This window comes from Aethalodelphis obliquidens, unplaced genomic scaffold, assembly GCF_003676395.1.
Source record: "Aethalodelphis obliquidens isolate GAN/ISIS:26980383/991018 unplaced genomic scaffold, ASM367639v1 scaffold102, whole genome shotgun sequence".
Lineage (NCBI taxonomy): Eukaryota > Metazoa > Chordata > Mammalia > Artiodactyla > Delphinidae > Aethalodelphis > Aethalodelphis obliquidens.
In genome coordinates, this window is record NW_020838046.1 from 1,542,715 (window position 1) to 1,561,996 (window position 19,282).

At 54.6% G+C, this 19,282-nt stretch overlaps 1 protein-coding gene across 1 annotated transcript in view; it reads left to right on the plus strand.

Moving 5' to 3' along the window:
* The window catches only part of ADAMTS2 (ADAM metallopeptidase with thrombospondin type 1 motif 2), a 247,759-nt gene extending 228,477 nt beyond the window's left edge, over positions 1–19,282 (plus strand). The window contains 8 exon segments of the mRNA XM_027096495.1: positions 752–832; positions 2,535–2,701; positions 4,794–4,953; positions 6,853–6,985; positions 7,794–8,001; positions 9,459–9,588; positions 10,503–10,592; positions 16,542–19,282. Coding sequence (XP_026952296.1) covers positions 752–832; positions 2,535–2,701; positions 4,794–4,953; positions 6,853–6,985; positions 7,794–8,001; positions 9,459–9,588; positions 10,503–10,592; positions 16,542–16,999 — 1,427 coding nt within the window. The 3' untranslated portion in view covers positions 17,000–19,282.

The following is a 19,282-nucleotide window of genomic DNA, read 5'->3' on the forward strand; positions in this document are numbered from 1 at the left end:
GCTGGCCTCCCTTGCTTGCTACCCCCAGCCACCTGTCAGCAGGACTTTGATGGGCTGTCAGTGCAGCCTGTGGCCTAGGGACATGTAAGCCTGTCCCCACAGGGCCACAGGATGGGGCTGGGGAACTTGGGGTCCCTGGCCAAGGTGGGCTCTGGGAAAACAGACCGCTTGGTGAGCCTCCTTCCACAGTGGTACCTCCGTCTGGCTTCGGTGCTCTGGGTGGGCTTGCAGCAGCGGACTGCTCTACCTCTGTCCAAAATGGTGAGAAGCCACTTTGGTTCACCTCTTTTGGAAGAAGGCCATGGGACAAACCTGCCAGACTCCACTCAGAGCTGGTGCCAGGGTGCCAGGAGCTGACCTTCTGCATCGCCCCACGTGAGCAGGCTGTCTTCAGTTTGCGGATTAAGCCGCCGAGGTCCAGGGAGGGCAAGCAGCTTGCTGAAGGCCTCCCTCCTGGATGTGGCATCTTAGCTCCGTGCCCAGGTGTGACTCCAGGCACACTCACGAGGACGCCCACTAAGTTTTCAATGGAGGAGGCTGAAGGAGCCCCTGGATTTGAAGATGAGCAAAGGGCTGTGGCTGGCTGGGATGTGCTAGCTTTCCCGTGGACCCCTCTCTGGGTGGGCAGTCAGAGCCCATAAAACACTGGGGGCTCTGGAACCACCTTCGAGGGCAAGGCCCTCCTGGCATTGTCTGCATTCGACGGCCTCTCCCTTCTCATTTGGCTTTGTCTCCCCACATCCCAACAAAGGTTACATCAAGATGTTTGAGATCCCGGTAGGAGCCAGACACCTGCTTATCCAGGAGGCAGACACCACCAGCCACCACCTGGGTGAGTGTCGGAGCCCAGGCAGTGCGGTGAATCTGCAGCCTGACTCTTCCAGGGATCAGGGGCCCAGCTGAGAGGCGTGGCTGCAGCCCCATCTCCCCTGTCCCTGGCCTGGCCCACCTGGTGGACGTCTCCTGGAGTCATTTCCCAATGGAGAGGCCAGGGGTTGGGATCAGAGGGCTTCCCTGGCAGCAGCTGTGGAGGGACATGTGTTTAAAACATGCCACACCTCCCCACCCTAAGTCCATCTTGAGGCCAAGGGGGAAGCCCTCTGTCCACTGGAAGGCAGGCAAGGTCCTTAAGCAGCGGCTGCTAAGGCCAGCTTGTAGATGGGCTTCTATGACGTATTTGCATTTTTTCATTTAGTTTCATTTTAAATTCAAGTGATTCTTTTGGAATAGGGATTCCTGGCATCTGTTGAAAATTTGGATGTTCTAACAACTCTGAGTGCCCCCTTCTCACATGGCAGCCCCCTGTGGGGCTGCGCTCCTCCAGGCTGCCTAGGGCTCCTCAAAGGGGCTTCACCCATCCATGCCCCCCACCAAGATGTAAGGCCGAAGGAGGAAGTGAAGTAGGAAGTAGGTCACTGAGGGGACCCCATACAAGTCTCTTCCTCCAATTTGGGCCCCGACCTTCCTCCCTGTGCCCTGGAGGCCAGACTGGGTCAGGGGCTCCATGACTGCCTCCATCTGGCCCCCGCCACTGACGCGAGACAGACAACCACTCTTTTTAATATGAATTTTTCTTTCTTCCTTATTTTAAGAGGAGACTTTATGTTGCTATCCCAAAATGCAAAGCCAGTGGCACTTGCCTTAAGTAGAAGGCAAATATGAAAGTTGATCCCTGAAAAAAAAGACACTTCTATCTAAACACTGTTTCCTGCTCTCCCTGCACAAGAGGAGGGAGGGTTATTGACAAGCTGAGGACCTCCTGGCGCCCGCTGAGGCTCTCAGGGGATTCCAGGAGACTTGTGAAGGGAATGATTTCCTAACTCTGTGATCCCATGATTTTTGTGCCCAGTCTGTGACACCACCTAAAATCTTCCAGCAGACCCCCAGCAGACACCTTCCGCTGTGGGAAGCGTGGGGCTTCCCGACCAGTGGATTCTCGGCTCCTAGACATTCTTTGTGGATGCCTAGTGGCCTGAGTGGTCCCCGGGCCAGGTCAGGCCTCTTTTGGTTGTAGGGAACTGGTGGGGACCCAGGCCGAGCCACAGTTACCAGCAGGGTAGGGAGACATATGGGACGTATGCTCACCCCAGGAAAGGAAGCCCTCACCCAGCCCTGTGCCCTGGTGTCCAGCAGATGCCCCTCACCCGGGGGGCTGGGACAGGGAGGGCAGTGGCTCTGAGAGCCCACTGAGTGTTCCAAGTAGACAGCAAGTAGGTGGCCTTGATGCCTGCCGAGTCCCTTGCCATGTAGCATCTCCTTCAGGGCCTGAGGAGCAGATCCAGGAAAGGGCCCTGGGCCTGGCAGAAGGGCAGGGTTAGAGGGAAACTTAGTTTTGGCTGAGAGACAAAGGGCAAGTCAGGTTCCCAAGGTGATTTGGACTGTCAGTGGGACTGACGGGCCCCTGGCAGAAGACAGCTGGGAGACGAGGGGCTCTGCTCCCTGTAACTCCCCCAACCTGTTCAAACCAGCATACCCTGCCAGCCTTCCCGCAGTTCTGCCCCTGGGTGACACTGGCTGTCTTCTGCCGTTCTCAGCCGTCAAGAACCTGGAAACAGGCAAGTTCATTTTAAATGAAGAGAATGACGTGGATCCCAACTCCAAATCCTTCATTGCCATGGGTGTGGAGTGGGAGTACCGGGATGAGGATGGCCGGGAGACGCTGCAGACCATGGGCCCCCTCCACGGGACCATCACTGTGCTGGTAAGTCGAGGCAGGGGCCAGGCCCACTGCGTCCTGGCTGCCCAGACAGGGGGCAAGTAGCTGCTAGGGAAGGGATGGAGGGGTGCCTGGGAACCCTGAGCCTCCCTGCATACTTCGGACCATGCTCTGAACGGCCTCTCTGGCCTGACTTTTGGACCAAGGGTCTCTATCTCTGTGTCAGAGCAAGGAACAGACATGGAGCCACCAGTTGGGCTCTGGGCCCTGTATCGACCCCTGGGTGACTAAAGGGGTCAAAATCCCCTGCAAGCGATTAGGTTTCCCCCTCTGGGTGACATTCATGACCACTTTTCATCATGCTTATTCATGTCTACCACTGTATCCAAACCCAGCCACTCTCTGGGGGTGAACAATGGGGCTCAGGAAATTGGACTGCTAGACCCAGGTCACACTAGACTTTGTCCCTGAACAGGACTGGACCCCAGGTCTCCTGAGTCCAGGACCACAGGCTGCTCCTGGTGATGGGAGTACAGAGGGGGCTTGATTTCCTGATTCACTTATTAAAAATTAACTTTAATTGCATACATAATACATTTTATCAGTAAAAAAAGTTAAAACACTACAGGTAAGGCTCAGATGACTTTTGCCCCTCCATTAAGGTGAGCACACCATGGTTGGGTTCAGGCACCCGGACCCAGCGCCCCACACCAGAGTGCGCAGCTGTGGGGATGGGGTGTTTCATGTGCGCCGTGCTCTGCTCTGCTCGCCTCGGCTGCATGTACTCTGCATCCCCAGAAACGCCTTTGGTGCCCTGCCTTTGTCAGTGCATATACAGTCAGGCTTCAGTATCTGCCATTTCTGTATTGGTAAATTCACCTACTGAAAGTATGTCTAATCCCAAAATCAATACAGGCATACCTCAGGAGATACTGCAGGATCGGTTCCAGACCACCGCAGTAAAGTGAATATGGCAATAACGCAAGTCACGTGAACGTTTTGGTTTCCCAGTGTGTGTGATAGCCTTAGGTCTAAGGAAAACAATGTACATACCTTGATTAAAAATACAAAGCAAAAAATCAGTTACAACAATAACATCAAAGATCACTGATCAGAGATCACCATAATAAAAGTAATAATAATGAAAAAGTTTGAAATATTGTGGGAATTACCAAAATGTGACCCAAAGACACAAAGTGAGTAAATCCTGTTGACAAATGGCACCAATAGACTTGCTGGATGTGGGGCTGCCACAAAAGTTTAATCTGTAAATAAACGGGGCTTCCCTGGTGGTGCAGTGGTTGAGAGTCCGCCTGCCGATGCAGGGGACACAGGTTCGTGCCCCGGTTCGGGAAGATCCCACATGCCGCGGAGTGGCTGGGCCTGTGAGTCACGGCTGCTGAGCCTGCGCGTCCGGAGCCTGTGCTCCGCAATGAGAGAGGCCACAACAGTGAGAGGCCCGCATACCGCAAAAAAGAAAAGAAACCCAAAAAAACGTAATATCTGCGAAGCGCAGTAAAACAAAGCGCCGTAAAGCAAGGTCTGCCTGTACTTGCAGTGGAGCAGGGGAAAATGTGAGGAGGCGGAAACAGGCAAGGCTCTGCTTCTTGTTTCAGCTGCTACTGCAAACAAGCGTCTTTTTCACACTCTATTTACTGCCATGTTGTCCGCATTTTTGTGCTTTTGGGGGATGATTTCATTGTTTAAAATGGCCCCAAGCATGGGTCTGGTGTTCCTCTGATCAGGAAGCTGCAGGTTTACCCTAAGGAGAGAGCGCATGTGTTAGATGAGCTGAGTCCAGGCACAAGTAACCAGGTGCTGGCCGTGAGTTCAGTGTTAATGAATCAATGGCATGTACTAATTAAGGTGTCTTTAAACAGAAACGCACATAGAATAAGCTTATGCATTGACTGTTAATGAAACTGTCACGACCAGAGGTTCGCAGGCCCTGATGCCATGTTCCCCTGCGAGCAGCGGTTCAGTACTGGCAGATTCGGTGTTTGCCGGGACTTTCTAGAACCTGAGTACCGTGACTAATGAGACTTGGCCGCGCATGTTCCTCGGGCTGACTTTCCTAACCTGGTCGCCGAGGGAGGGTGGTGGTGGGCAGACACATTCACGTCCGTCTCCGGGGCAGGTCATCCCGCAGGGGGACGCCCGCATCTCGCTGACCTACAAATACATGATCCATGAGGACTCGCTCAATGTGGACGGCAACAATGTCCTGGAGGACAATTCCGTGGGCTACGAGTGGGCCCTGAAGAAGTGGTCTCCCTGCTCCAAGCCCTGCGGTGGAGGTGAGGGGCCTTCTCAGAGTTGGGGCCCCAGAGGAGGTCGGGGCCGAGCGGGAGGGGTCTCCTGGATGAGGAGCTTCCTAAGTCCATGGTCCCTGCTGACCGCCTGGCATGAGGGATGTGCCAGGTATGAGAACACTAGACCCAAACCAGTGACCTTTGCCTGGGTGACAAGGGCCTAGCCCCACTAGGGAGGTGCCAGAGGGTGGGCAGGAAGAGCAGGTGCTCAGGGCAGCCAGGGGGCACGTGTGGGGCTTGGATGACACCAGCACCCACCTGCATGGTGTGAGAGGGAGGTTCGGCCTGGCGGGAGGTTGCTGTGAGGGTGTGGCTTGGATGGATTACTGTGACACCACGAGGCAGGTCACAGGAAAGGCTCAGGCCATGCTGGAGACCAATGAAGAGGCCCCCTCTACAGAGATCCCTCCTAAGATCCCTCCTTTCCGAATGCAGAAAGGCCTTGCCTCCCTGGGGCAGGGCTGGGTGCAGAGAGGTCCCACCTGCTTTGGACCTCAAAGAGTCCACAGTTGGGTGGGACATAACAGACAGACAGGAAGTTCTGATCTGCTCAGTGTAGTCACTGCTCCTCTGGGGCTGGAGGAGATAAAAGGCAGGAGAAGAGAGCTCAGCCTACAGGAGCAGGTGGCCAGGACAGAACTCCTTCAGGTACCATGAAGTGTCCCACACCTAGACAACAGAGGGAGTTTGCCCAGTGGGCGGGGCACCCACTGCCAGGCCCAGGCCGATGGAGGGCTCATCTTCCAGTGCTCCTGCCTGGGCGGATGGCGCCCCAGGCTTCCACTGAGCCTCCCGGCCCCCTGGATTTTATCAGCACGTCCTGCTGAGTCTCCCTCCTGTGTATCTCTTGGACGCATCTGCTGTTACCATCTTCCCAGTCCTGGCACCGTCCTCGCTACCCAGCTGGCCCCGTGTGTCCACTCTTGCCCTCAGAGTGACCTATTAAAGGGGCAGATCAGACCATACCCCTTTCTGTGATCACAGTTTTCAGCAGCTCCTTCTGCTCTTGGGATAAAAAACAAAATTCTCCTCATGGCCTCCAAGGTACAAGCAACTTGCTGACTTCTCCCACTGCCGTTGGCACCCCCAACCCTTGCTCACTCAGCCCTGTCCACACTGGCCTTAAGTGCTTTTCCTGGACACGCCGTGCTCCTGCCTCAGGGCCTCTGCATAGGCCATCTCCTCCCCGGGGAGCCCCTTCCACCGCTTTCCCACTAAATCAGCACACCTCCATCCTCTGTTTCCCGGAACACACCCAGATGCCCAGGCTAGATCAGGCTGCCTAGTCATATTCTCTCATGTCTAACCCACTAGGCTGAGGTTTTGAGACTTGGCACTGTTGACATTCTGGAGTCTATCATTTTCCATTGTGGGGGGTAGTCCCGTGCATTGTAGGATGCTGAGCAACATCCCCCGCCTCTACCTGTTAGATGTCGGTGGCCTCTCCTCCCCCAGTTGTGACAACTAAGTGTCCCAGACATCGCCAGATGTCCCCGGGGCAAAATCTCCACCAGCTGAGAACTGCTACACTAGACTGGCTGGAGGAGCCTTGCAGGCTGTATTCCATGTTTAGCCAGGTCCTCAGAGCACATTAATTCAAGGTGGAGTAAATGACTAAACAATGGGAGAGGAAATAGAACCTTCCCTCCTGCCCCAGGAAGCCAGCCAAAGGGCAGGAGAGAAGGGGGCTACTCTCCCTGGCCTGTCACCCTCACTTGGCCTGGGATGCTGGGTAGACACCAGGCTAGATGTGTCCCTGCTCGACCCCCCCACCCCATTAGCAGGGCGGGGAGAACGGGGCTACGTGACCTGAGGAGCCACCCCTCCACGCCTGCTGGAGGGCCCATACTGTCCCACTGAGCCCCCTCGAGCTCTCGTCTTCAGGGTCCCAGTTCACCAAGTATGGCTGCCGCCGGAGGCTGGACCACAAGATGGTGCACCGAGGCTTCTGCGACTCCCTCTCGAAGCCTAAAGCCATCCGCCGGGCTTGCAACCCACAGGAGTGCTCCCAGCCCGTGTGAGTGCCAGGACTCCCCGGCCCCCAGCCCCACTAGAGGAGGGGAGGGAGAGCCCTGGGGCTCCTGTGAAGGGTGGTGCAGGATCGGGTTCCCTGGATGCTCTGAGCCTCACGTGCCCTGAGACGTTTGACAGATTCTTCCTCACTCACCACGTTCTATGGAGTCTAAGATGTTGCAGGCTGTGCAGTGCCCCCCTGCTTCAGACCTGCTAGACGGAAACAATAATGTGCATCTTAGAAATGACAACAAGTGGTAATGCTCAGATGGGGAAACTGAGGCTCCGAGGGTGCAGGGCTTGCTTCTGGTCCGGTGGTAGATGTTTCCCAAGCAGCTCATTCCAGAGGCTGAGGCCTTGGAATGGCCACAGCCATGACCCTTTGGCTCCGGGGTTTGACAGGGCTGCATTTCTGGGCCCAGGTTCCTTTTTCAGGACCCTGAGTGGGGAAGATGGTGGGTAAAAGGCAGGTGGGGGCCGTTCGGGGACAGGTGCTGAGTGTGTCCATGCTGCTGCCCAGAAGGGTTGGTGATGTCAGCGGAAGCTGAGGCCAGAGGGCAGAGCCAGGAGCCTAAGAGGAGACAGAGGCCGGCTGTCCATGGCCACATCCCAATCAGGATCTCCCAGCCGTGGGCATGCTTGGGGTTCATCGTCGGCAGGCCCTCAGGCAGGGGCCCAGCTAGCCTCCAGGGCACCTTCCTGACAGTAGGTAAAGATGCGCCTGGAGGAGCAGGCTGCCTTGCTTCTGTCCACCAGGGCCTCAGCCAGGGTGATTCTCCAGGGGCTGACCGTGTGCTGCTCTGCCCTGACAGGTGGGTCACGGGCGAGTGGGAGGCATGCAGTCAGAGCTGTGGGCGGACGGGCATGCAGGTTCGCTCTGTGCGCTGCGTTCAGCCCCTGCACAACAACACCACCCGCTCCGTGCACACCAAGCACTGCAATGACGCCCGACCCGAGGGCCGCCGGGCCTGCAACCGTGAGCTCTGTCCCGGTCGGTGGCGGGCCGGACCCTGGTCCCAGGTAAGCAGTGCCCCGGCCCTGTGTCCTCAGCCCCCAAACCAAGCTTGTGTGGGACTGAAGTGGCCAGGGCGTTGCACCTGGGCCTGGATGCAGTTCTTGCCCTGGGCCACATCCCGTAGGTCTCAGGGCACCCGTGGTTCCACATGGCTATGGGAAACTCAGTGGAATGTGTATCTTCACTCTGCAGGGTAGAGGCTCCCATGCTCCTGGGGACAGGACCCCCAGGAGACTGGGGACAGCCTGGGCTCCAGGAAACAAAGGGAAGCCTGGGCTTTTGTCTCTGGGGGCCAGAGGTGTGGCTAGAAGGCCGGTCAGACTTGCAGGAGGAAACACGGGCAAGGGAGGACTTAGACTTGGACTGGAAAGGATAGTCTCGGGCTGCACGAGCCGTTCTGGGGTCAGGGCTGAGCTGATGTGAGCACTGACATCCAGCCCCCGGGCCTGGTGGGTCAGGAGTTGCCAGGACCAACCTTGGGCTCAAAGATTTGCTCAGAAGTTGCTGTAGTCATGGTTAGGCTTTATTACAATGAAAGCACACAGCGTAGAATCAGCACAGGGAAAAAGTGTTTCGGTGAAGTCTGGAGGAAACCAGGCACAAACATCTAGGTGCCCAGGATGTTCACTGGGGATCAGTCACATAGGCATCAGGTGCCTGCGTGACTGACATCAGTTACTGAAGCCCCAGACCCCAGAGCGAAAGCGGATGCTCACCGTAAATCATCTTGTTGGTGTAAACCAACCGAACAAATTGGTGCAGCCTGATCGGAGGCCTCAGGCACGCAAAAACGCTCTTACCAGACAGACCATTCCATGAACTTGGTTCCCAGGAGTTGCCCAAGGGCCAGCCCTGAAAATAGGCCTTTCTTGGGACTGGGCAGGTTTGAGCAACCCCGTCTGCTGAGTCAACCCTTTGTCACACACAAGGTGAACACTTGAGAATCATCCTTTAGCAGGGCTGGGTTGAGTTGTGAGCAGAGCCACGAGTCTGGGCATGACTGCTCATTCGGGTCCCTCCCAATGTGGTGAGGCCAAGGGGGCCCGAGACTGGAGGGGACAGTGAGGGTGCTGGTGGTGTAGAACCTTGTGTCCAGAGGGAGGGAGGGTCCTCTGCCGAAGCCTCCTGGACCCAGGCAGAGCTTTCCCAGTGGCCCCCAGTGCATAGCAGTTCTTCTGGGCCTTGGGCCTCCTCTAGCCAGAGGAGGGAGGTGCTCGCTGAGAAGCCAGAAGTGCCAGGCCCTATCTGGCCCTGCATATTTGTTCTCTCTAACTCACTCTAGAGCCCAGGAGATTGAAGCAGCTGCCCGGGGCTAGGGCTAGGCAGGGCAGGCCTCTAGCTCACCCTCTACCCTTTGTGCCTCCCCACCTTCCGCGTATTGTGGGGTCACCCGCTTGGGGAGCCCTTTCAGACCCAGCCTAGCATGGGAAGCGGGCCCTGACTGGTAACGCTCTGCCTGCAGTGTTCGGTAACCTGTGGCAACGGCACCCAGGAACGGCCGGTGCTCTGCCGAACCATGGACGACAGCTTCGGTGTCTGCCGGGAGGAGCGGCCTGAGACGGCCAGGATCTGCAGGCTTGGCCCCTGTCCCCGTAAGCCTTCTGCATGCAGCAAGCCCAGGGGAGGGCGGCGGTCCAGGCAAATGCGGCTCTTCCCACAACTGGTCGAACTCAGCATCTGTGAACTTGAAGGAGAAGCTAAGCCCGCCCAGGCCCAGGCTGGGACCTTTCTCTGGCAGGAAATGGAAGGAACTGGCATTTGCCATGCTCATCTCCAGGCCAGGCCCTAGTGAAGGATGGCGTGGACTCAGTCCATCCCTGCCTTCCTGACACTCCCTTTTGGTCTGGGAGACAGAAACCGGATTCACAGTGACTGCACATCGGGTCTCAGCCCATGCCCATGCGAGTAGGGGGTGCCTGTATGAGTAGGGGGCGCCTGTCGCCCTGCAAGGAGAGCAACCAGAATGCTGGCTGCGTGTAGATGCCTGGCCAAGTGCTGGACACACGTCAGCTCTTTCGGTCCCCACAACCGTTGAAGACGTAGATCCAGTCATGAGTCCCTTCTGCGGAGCAGGGAGCTCGGGGGGTCAGGTGTGCCTCCCCCAGCTTAGGAGAGGGTAGATCCAGGATTCACTTGTTCCCTGCACTTCCAGAGCCAGCACTCAGGGCACTGCTCAGCCCAGAGCAGGGCACGGTGGGGACTTGGAGGGCAGTACAGACATAAGGAGGTGCTGGTAGGGCCTGCGTGTGGGGATAGTAGCTGAAGCTACTCTGCGTAGCTGAGACCCGGATGCTTGGTGTGGGAGAGGCAGGACTGGGCCTGGACAGGGTGCTTGGGGCCCATCTGTGCCGAGGGAGGCCTTGCAGGCCACACTGGGGAGTTGGGGCCCTCCTGTCACCCCCTCCCTGGGATGCCAGAATCCAGGGGGCCCTTCTGCCTGGGGTAGGTGGGTTGGGTGCCCAGACCTGGTGCCCCAGCAGCCAAGACTCCTTTCTTTTCCCTCTAGGAAACGTCTCCGATCCCTCCAAGAAGAGCTACGTAGTTCAATGGCTGTCCCGACCAGACCCCAACTCACCAGTCCAGAAGACCTCGTCAAGTAACCGGCCCGTTTATAACTCTGTCTCTGCCCTCCAGTGCATGCCCTGCGCCTTGTGGAGCTTGCCGTGGGCTCCCCTCCTCTCTTTCTATGGAAAACTGCCCTGACTCTTCCTGAGCGCTCTCTTGGTTGAATCTGTTTTCTCCGGGCCTCTGTGCTCGGCTGTCCCCTTTGGAGCCGCCTGGCCGGGAGGGCCAGTCTCGCAGCGGCACGGCCCGGGGCACCGGCCTCTTGTGGGGGTGCCAGGACCTCGCGGTGATGGCTTTTAAAGGGGCAAAGATCTGTCGCGGTGCTGGAGGGGCCAGAGGCCAAAGTTTGAATGTGACCACTTGGTGACCGCCTTGCGGGGCCACATCCCTCCAGGCTGGAGCTGCGGGTCGGAAATCGAGGCGGAGCCCGCCCGTCCTCTTTCAAACGCCGCTTACCAGCGAGGCAAGGCCAGAGGGGTCTCACGGGTGTGCAGTTTTGTTTCGCCATCCTGGGCGCCCGGCCCGTTTCCGGCAGTGTGTCGGCGGCTCCCTGGCCACCTCTGCTGTTGCTGCTGCTGCTGACCCTGTGCTGTGTGTCCTCCTGACTCGTGTGACTGTGGCCTGCTTCCTGTGGCCTTTGTGTCCAGCTCACACAACCCTTGGCCCCCGTACCCTGTCCCCTTGGGGGTTCAGGTCAAGCAGAGGAGGCAGGGGACGTGTCCCCGCAGTGGGACATCAGGACACACCACCACTTGCATTTTCTGTCCATTCGCTCCAATGGCCTTTCTCATCGTGCACACACGACCCTGTGCACGGGCGCGAGAGAGTGAGAGTGAAAGGCTGTCTCATGTGGATGCGGCCACCTACCCATGTGAACAACTACAGAATTACCTCAATTTTTATCGCTTTTTTGCTTAGATAAAACTATGTAGAAGATGCCTTAAAGTTGAAAGGTAACAGAATTGGCTGCTAGCAACCCAGGCAGGAGGCAGGCAGTGCAATCTAGAGGGAGGTGGCCCGCTCATCCACCTTTGGTCAAGGGTAAGGCTTCCCAGTCCAGTCTGTACAGGGCCCCAGGCACAGGCTCACCTCTGTGGAAAGGAGACCCGCTCCATGGCCTGAGCGGCCCTTCGGCACTGACTGTTGTTGGAGCCCCGGGCACTCTGCTGCCGGCGCTGCCTTACACCAGAGGGCGACTGGCCTGGCCCTGGGCATGACCAGTGTAGCACTCCCGCCGGTCACCCCTCACTCTCCCCAGCCCCGTCCCCTGTTCATAGCATCCCCGCTGGACAGCTCCCAGCCCTCCCCTGGCACTAGTTACTGTTATGTAAATACTTGGTGTAACCCATACTAATTCTCATGACTGTTAACTTCCAACTTTGACTTAGGCAATGCGAGTGACATGAGTGACTCTGGGAAGGTGCAATACGGAATATGCACTTTGGTTTATCAGGGATATTTTATTAGTGTTTTGTATGTATTCAATGACGTATTATATAGGTTCCATTGTCGTTGCTTTTCTGGTTTTTTTATGAGACAACGTTAGTGTGTGCCAAAGTGACTGTGAAAATGACCTTTTACTCTTACTAACAGTGGAAAGACTTCCTGTCATGCATCCCACAAATAAACTCAATAAAAGTTCAGTGAAACTGGGTGCTTGGGTCTGGCACGCTGCTGCCTCCTTCTCTTCATCTCTGTGACCAACGGTGCTGCAGGGCTGCAGGTGCCGTTCTGGTCCATTACTTCCTTGGTTTCTGATTCCAGTGACTTTTCTGTCCCCCTTACCCTGCCCAACGTAGATACTGAGGGCCCCTCCCCCACTGAGGCATGTGCCCCCTCCTCAGGCATTTTTCAAAATGTGACAGCAGCTCGTGCAGACACCCCACCGGCATTCTGAGTTTTGAATCCTTAGTGCTAAACAAGCACCTTGCAGGAACACCTTGGCTGTCTCCTTGTGGATAAGTTCTCACAGTTGGGAAAAGGGCCCCATGTGAGCTTCTCCCCATCTTTGGGATCCCAGCCCATGGAGTGGGAATATGGGGTTAGTAGCTGAGACAGTGTCCAGGTCACCATGCCCTGAGCCACCATCAGGCCACTACCCTGGCTCCGGGCACAGCTGTCAGCCTTGGGTTACCTGTTCAGGGAGGGAACAGGTCTGTCTTAGGAGAGTCTTAGGAGAGTCTGGGTTGGGAGAAGGGCAAGGCAGCCGAAGGTCTGAGCGCCTGGCCTGTGACATTTACACACGGGTGTGCTCAGCTGTGCCTGCCTTGTCTCCCAAGGCCTACCCTCAGGAGCCACAGGGCCTGTGTGTCCACTCCCCTTGCTGACAAGAACCACACAGCAGGTCAGGGTCCAACCAGGGACCTCCTAATCTGGGGCCTGGGCCATGTCCTGCCAGGGGGCATCTCTCCCTCCCTTTCCCATGAAGGGGTCCTGTTCCAGGGAGGAGGGAGGCCATGAGAAAGGACAACCACCCAGCGCCATGGAGATGGGCATCAGGACACAGGGCCGGGTTCCAGATGCCAGCCTTTGGGTGGGGTCACAGTAGCTGTGGCTGGGGTCAGCCTGCCCAGAGCTCTGATCATTGAAAGACTCCCAACTCAAGAGACGGGAGACCAAGACAACTGTGTCTGATGAACTGCGTCCACTAAGTCTCCTTGCCCAAACAGATCAGGAGAAATACCTGCTGAGGGAACCTTGCCTAGAGCTGTGGGCAGACCACCAACAGGGCTGCTCCGATAAAACTTTGATTACAAAACCAGGTGGAGGGACCGACTTGGCCCACAAGAGTGGTTGGCAGACACTTACCCTAGACTGATGTGACACCCGCTTCTCGGATCCCAGCCTGGTGAAAGACAAGTGAGGGAGATGCTTGTTATTTGTGTGAAGGAAGAGGCACAGGTGACAGGAGAGGGTGTCTGTGTGGCAGGGGTGACCCCAGTCCCAGCAGCACGGCTAGGCCTGGCTGCATCCTTGTTGAGGCCTATGCCTCTGGCCTCCCCACCCCAGCTGATGGCCAAAGCCTGGGGGAGATGCTGCACCTAGTATTACCAAAGCCCCCTTGTATCTCCTTGAGGGCTGTCATGGTGGTTTCCACACGCTTACCCCAGTGACTGCCAGGGAGCGGGGAGGGACCAGGAGGGGAGAAGGGAGCAGGGGCTCTGAGCATGACCCGCCCAGCTTCAAACAGGACTGTTCTGGTTTCATCTGTCTCAGATATTGGATATCTGTGTAAAATTTTATCCAAGGTTTTAAAACCCTGAAAGCCACATCTCAGCATCTTTTAGTCTGATTTCTGGAATCGACCCTCAGCACAAGGCCATCTGCCTTTCCCCTCCACATGTGGGCCTATTTCTCCATCTCAAGGTTAGGAAGACCAGGGCTTTTCCTAAACAGCCTATCTGTCCTTATCTCTTCATACCCTGGGTCCTGCACCTAGTCATGTTTCCTCCTTATTTTGGCTCAGAGTCCAGGTTGGGTCCCTCTCTAATGATACGTGCCTCTGTGTATTCTTCCCTGTAGCACTGACATTCTAAAATCCATGATTTCCTTGTTTTGGACTTGCTCAATCATTCACATTGGTCTTTTTCACCTTTATGCATTCTTCAATTCACTGTTCTAGGCTCTGGTATAAAGGTGCATCCAGATACAGCTCGGGGCTCTGCCTTTTGGAGCTTCAAGATAATGAAAAAGTCAGGCATTAGTTACCTTATCCAACAACTAAATGTGGACTTGGTAGCTGGGATGGAATGCTGGGAAAGGGAGACCCATGGCACCATAAGACCACATACTGGGAGATTTAACCTGCAAGGGAAGTCAAGGGATGCTTGCCTGAGGAAGATGTGTTTCAGCTGAGCCTCGGGGATAAGAGGAAGAGGGGAGGCACAGTATGTGCAAAGGCCCTGTGGCCACAGAGAGCACACTGCAGAGCAAGGCAATCAAGGCCTGAATGAGACTGGAGAGGTGAAGGGGACGGGTCCTCGCCCTGAAAACAATGGAGGAGCAATACAAGGGCTTCAGTCTGGACGGTGACAAGGTCACATCTCCGGCTGAAGAACATCATTCTGCTTGCAGCAGGATAGCTAGATAAGAAGGAGGAAGAATGGAGACAGGCAGGCAGAAAGGAAGCTCTTACCACGTTGCAGCCAAGAGGCAAGGTAGCTTGGCACTGTGGAGGCAGGAGAGAGGGGAGCGTGGACACATCTGACAGCATCAGGGGAAATACTGACAGACCTGGAGATGACCGCACAGGGGATGCCCGGGGTCTGGCTTGTGCACATGAAGGGCCATTCTCTGAGATGGGTGGTGCCAGTGAAGGCCATGGGCTTGGGCCAGACATGTGGAATCCACTTTTGGGACCACAGGAGTTGAGGGGTATCTAGTAGCCTGTTGTGTCCAAGTGTTTGAAGCTCCAGGAGTTTGAGGTTGGTGTCCAACTAAGTAGGTTGCCAGCCTGTAAGGGAAAATTATAAGCTGGAGCAATGGCCATGCAGAGGGCAGATGTCAGAACCACGGGCCCTGAATGGGAGAGGGCCTGCCTGTCTGTTATTGTGAGAACTTTCAGTGAGCTAGCATAGCTTCACATGCAGATGTAGAACGTGCCCTGCGTTAATGCACAGAGTAACCATGTCAGATGTGGTCCCCATCAGTGGCTGCCCCTTCCCTCCCTCCTTCCTTCCCACCTCCCCTCTTTCCTTCCTTTAAATAGGAGATGAGTTCACCTGGGAGACTGAGGGGAAAGGAGGGCACAGCAGAGGTTTATGTGGGAAAAGTTTGAAATGCCCATTATGAAGAATAGAGAGTGACTGAGCAGGGCACATAGTTGGAGGGTTGGGCCCATTGAAGTCAGTGATCAGGAATTTATAATGGACCAAATATCCCCTGTTATACTGTTAAATGACTTATTCTTTTATGTTGAATGAATTTTTGTAAATCATCTCAATTTTTGTGTTGTGTGTGAAATTAGGTGTTAAGGGAAAGGGAAGGGGGTAAAAATTCAGGAAGAAGACAGAGAGTGAGAACAAGAGGAGTTGGATGGGTCATATTAATACAGCTGCAGCCAGGGTTGGAGCCAGGCCAGGGAGAAGACAGCCATGAGGAAAGAGGGAAAGAGAGAGACAACTATGGCCTCTGCAGAGAGTCAGGGCTCTCCATACAAGACAGACCGTGGATGACCAGATCTTGGGTGGGAAAGAAAGGGGAGGATGTGCTGGGCAGAAGAATTAGTCTATGTGAAGGCATCAAGTTCTGGAGCACTTTGGAAAATGGCCAGAAGCTCAATGTGGCAGGGCCACGTGGTGGATGGAGCAGTGGCAGGACATAAGGCTCTCAAGTAAGTTGAGGCAAGTGGAAGAAATCCCAGATAAGTCTGCATGATTTTTAATTTCTATTTAGTCCCTTTTCAGAAACAAAGATCATCTGGAGAGTTTGGGTGAGGATGGGAACAAAATGTGGAGGAGTATGGTGAGGCCACAGCCAAGGCTCTGGGATGCGCTCTTTTGGGTGTTAGGAATTGGTTCTTTTAGGTTTAATTTTGTTATAGTTACTGCTTAAAGATTACTGTAGAGTCAAACTGTGCCAAAGAATGTCATTGGGGTTACCACTGGGCTATCAAACGTGAACATCTGATAAAGTCCCATTCTTTAAGATGAGCTTGGAATCACTCCCTGAGAATAGACAGGCCTCATTTCTGTCTCAGACTTTGAGAGATACTGAAAAATTTGCACTCAGTCAGGGCCTGCTTGGAGGAGGGGAGCATTGCTCACAGCTTGTGTGGCAGCACTCAAGGGTGGGGTCCCCGGATCCACCCTGCCCAAAGGCTGCCCGATATCAAAACCACACAGGCTTTCTGTGTGAGCTCGCTTGCCTCTGTGCTGTCTCTGGGCTCTTTCAAATGCCTCCTCCAGAAAACTGCTTCCTGTGGGGGAACAAGGTCCCCCTTACCTGTCCTTTGGTTATTTGTCCCACTTTTCTCTTTCAGAGGGCCGCTGCCAAGGTGACAAGTCAATGTTCTGTAGGATGGAAGTCTTGTCTCGCTATTGCTCCATCCCAGGCTACAATAAGCTGTGCTGCAAATCCTGTAACCTGCAAGACAACCTCACCAATGTGGACGACAGGGCAGAACCACCCTCTGGGAAGCACAATGACATTGAAGAGCTCATGCCCACCCTCCCAGTGCCCACTCTAGTCATGGAGGTGCAGCCTCCGCCAGGCACACCCCTGGAGGTGCCTCTCAATACTTCCAGCACCAGTGCCACCGAGGACCATCCGGAAACCAACGCTGTGGATGTGCCCTACAAAATCCAGGGCCTGGAGGATGAAGTCCAGCCACCCAACCTAATCCCTCGACGACCGAGCCCATACGAAAAGACCAGGAACCAAAGAATCCAAGAGCTCATTGATGAGATGAGGAAGAAAGAGATGCTCGGAAAGTTCTAATAAAATGGAAAGATAGCATCAATAGCATTTTTTTTTTTCTTGCTTATAGAGATATTCCATGGGATGGCAACTCCTGTGTTGTGGAGATGAAGTCAGATTCCTGATTCCAAAAGGTTTGGGGAAAACAAAGAGGGAGAATAATGTAAAAAGAAAAAAAAAAATATATATATATATATATATATGTCCTGTACTGAGGTGGAGTGTGGGTTGGAGAGGAATATAGAGGTTCTACAACCCCCGTTGATGAGGGAAGGCAGGAGGGATAACTCGGAGAGAGAAAACGTTTGCCCCAAGTTTCTGAGCAAGTGATTGGGAATCTTCTTTTCCTTGTGGTGGCAACCTTGCTGGAGACACAGGACATTTCCTGCCAATCTGCAGACTGAGACACAAGCCCCATGGGACTCTTGGGAGAAACGATGATTTATTTACTAAGTGGCCAGTCACTAAGATGAGTGCGGTGAAGTGGAGGCCATGAACTCCAGTCTTCGAGGTGGTGAGGCAGGTGATGAAGATGAGTGTGGTGGCCAGCTGGCACTCCCAGGCTCTCCCAGGCCTCTTTTATCTTCACTAACCCTGGCCTTGCTTGTCGCCTCTGGCCAGCCTGGCCTCAGACCCGGGGCTCCCCAGAGAGGCTCTCCCCTTCCCCAAGTGCACTGGAAGGATGAGGGAGGCATGCACTCTGCTGGAAAGTCCAGTGAGTGGGCAAGGCTCACTTTTTTGTATGTGTGAACATGCAGCTTAAACTTCCCAAAATTACAAGACCCAAGCACATTAGCTCCTTAGCCGGGCCTAGCCTGCCATGTAATTCTTAAGCTTTTCATGTCCAGGAAAGTTCTAAAGCCTTTGTATTCTCACCAGTCATAGATCTTAGAGAACTCTTTCTTATTTCATTCCCCATTCTGTGGATGAGAATACTGGGCTCACGATAGGTGCTAAAACCCTTTATCAGAACCTGTGCATGTGTGTGTGTGAACCTCTGCAAGAGGTCCAAGGGACAGAGTAAGGGGGTAAGAAACAGTGAAGGGACATCTGGGATGATGCTTAACCTTCCAAATGGTTGAAAACTAGCCTCCCCATCTCCCCAGCGTAGCCTACCTCTCTCCCCTCTGCCACCATGTTCCACACTTGCTCATACATGTCCCAGTGTCTCCAAGGAGCTTGCTGGCTCCTAAGAACCAAACTGGAGAAACCTTTCTGAATTCTCTCATAGTATCACTTCTTTAACAAGATGTAGTGTGAAGCACTTCTGCACCCTCGTCTCTTTATCATTAGGAAATGTATCCACGGCTTTCCCTCGTTGGTTGAACCCATGACAGCTGGTGCTACTCACGGGCTGAAGGGCTGGGCAGTGCTTGCTTGGGTCCATCCTAGAATGTCGAGGAAGCTCCGGACTAACCCTAGCCAGAGTATTACTCAGTTTACCCAGCTTGGAGGCCACAGAATGGGAACGCTCCCTTCTCAGATCACAGCAGAGCAGGGCTGTGTGTCTTGGGGGCTGGAAGACTTTAGGCGGGGGGGGGCCCAGGTGGGACACACCCAGGGGGATCTCTCTTCTGCTGCAGGAAGAAAGATGCCCTCTGGGAACTGTAGGCCAAGTGGGCACGGCCCCATATGCCATACTCAGTGCCTTGGGCCATATATCCACAAAGTTCTCTAGACTAGATGGTCCTCAGAAGTCTCTCTGTGTATGAAGGCAGTGTTCACCCACTCTGAGACACTGCAAATTTCCACTGAGCTTGAGACAGGTGGAGAGCTGGCTTAGCAACAGTCCGGAGCTTCCAGAGCTGGCTGAGAGGCTTCTGCAGCCTGGGGAAGGCAGAGGATGTCTTTGAGCCAAGGTTTCCCAACACCAGGTTGAGACTCAGAGGTCCTCTTTGTCCACTGCTCTGCAAAGTCAGCTGAGGGGCCCAAGAGTCACTTCATGTTCGTGGGAAGACTAGTGCTGGAGTTTTGGGACCTGGCTCTCTGATCTACTCCTTTTGGAAAACCCATGGAATTTCACATATAAGCCTTTCATGTGTACTATAAAGTTGTTTGTTTGTTTGTCTGGAGTATATTATAAATGGTGCTCAATAGCAAAGTCTTTATCAGATGAAGCATTACGACTATGTACTCCTGTCTGACAGGCAGCTGCCACATGGGTCATTTTGGTGCTGAACTCACATCACAACATTTTATCTTACTGATGATAGCAATCAGTACGTTTGTTTTTCTGTATAGTAAAATTTGGCTCCTTGGTTTTATAACTTATTAAAGTCAAAATGTCTGTGTTTTTGCACATCA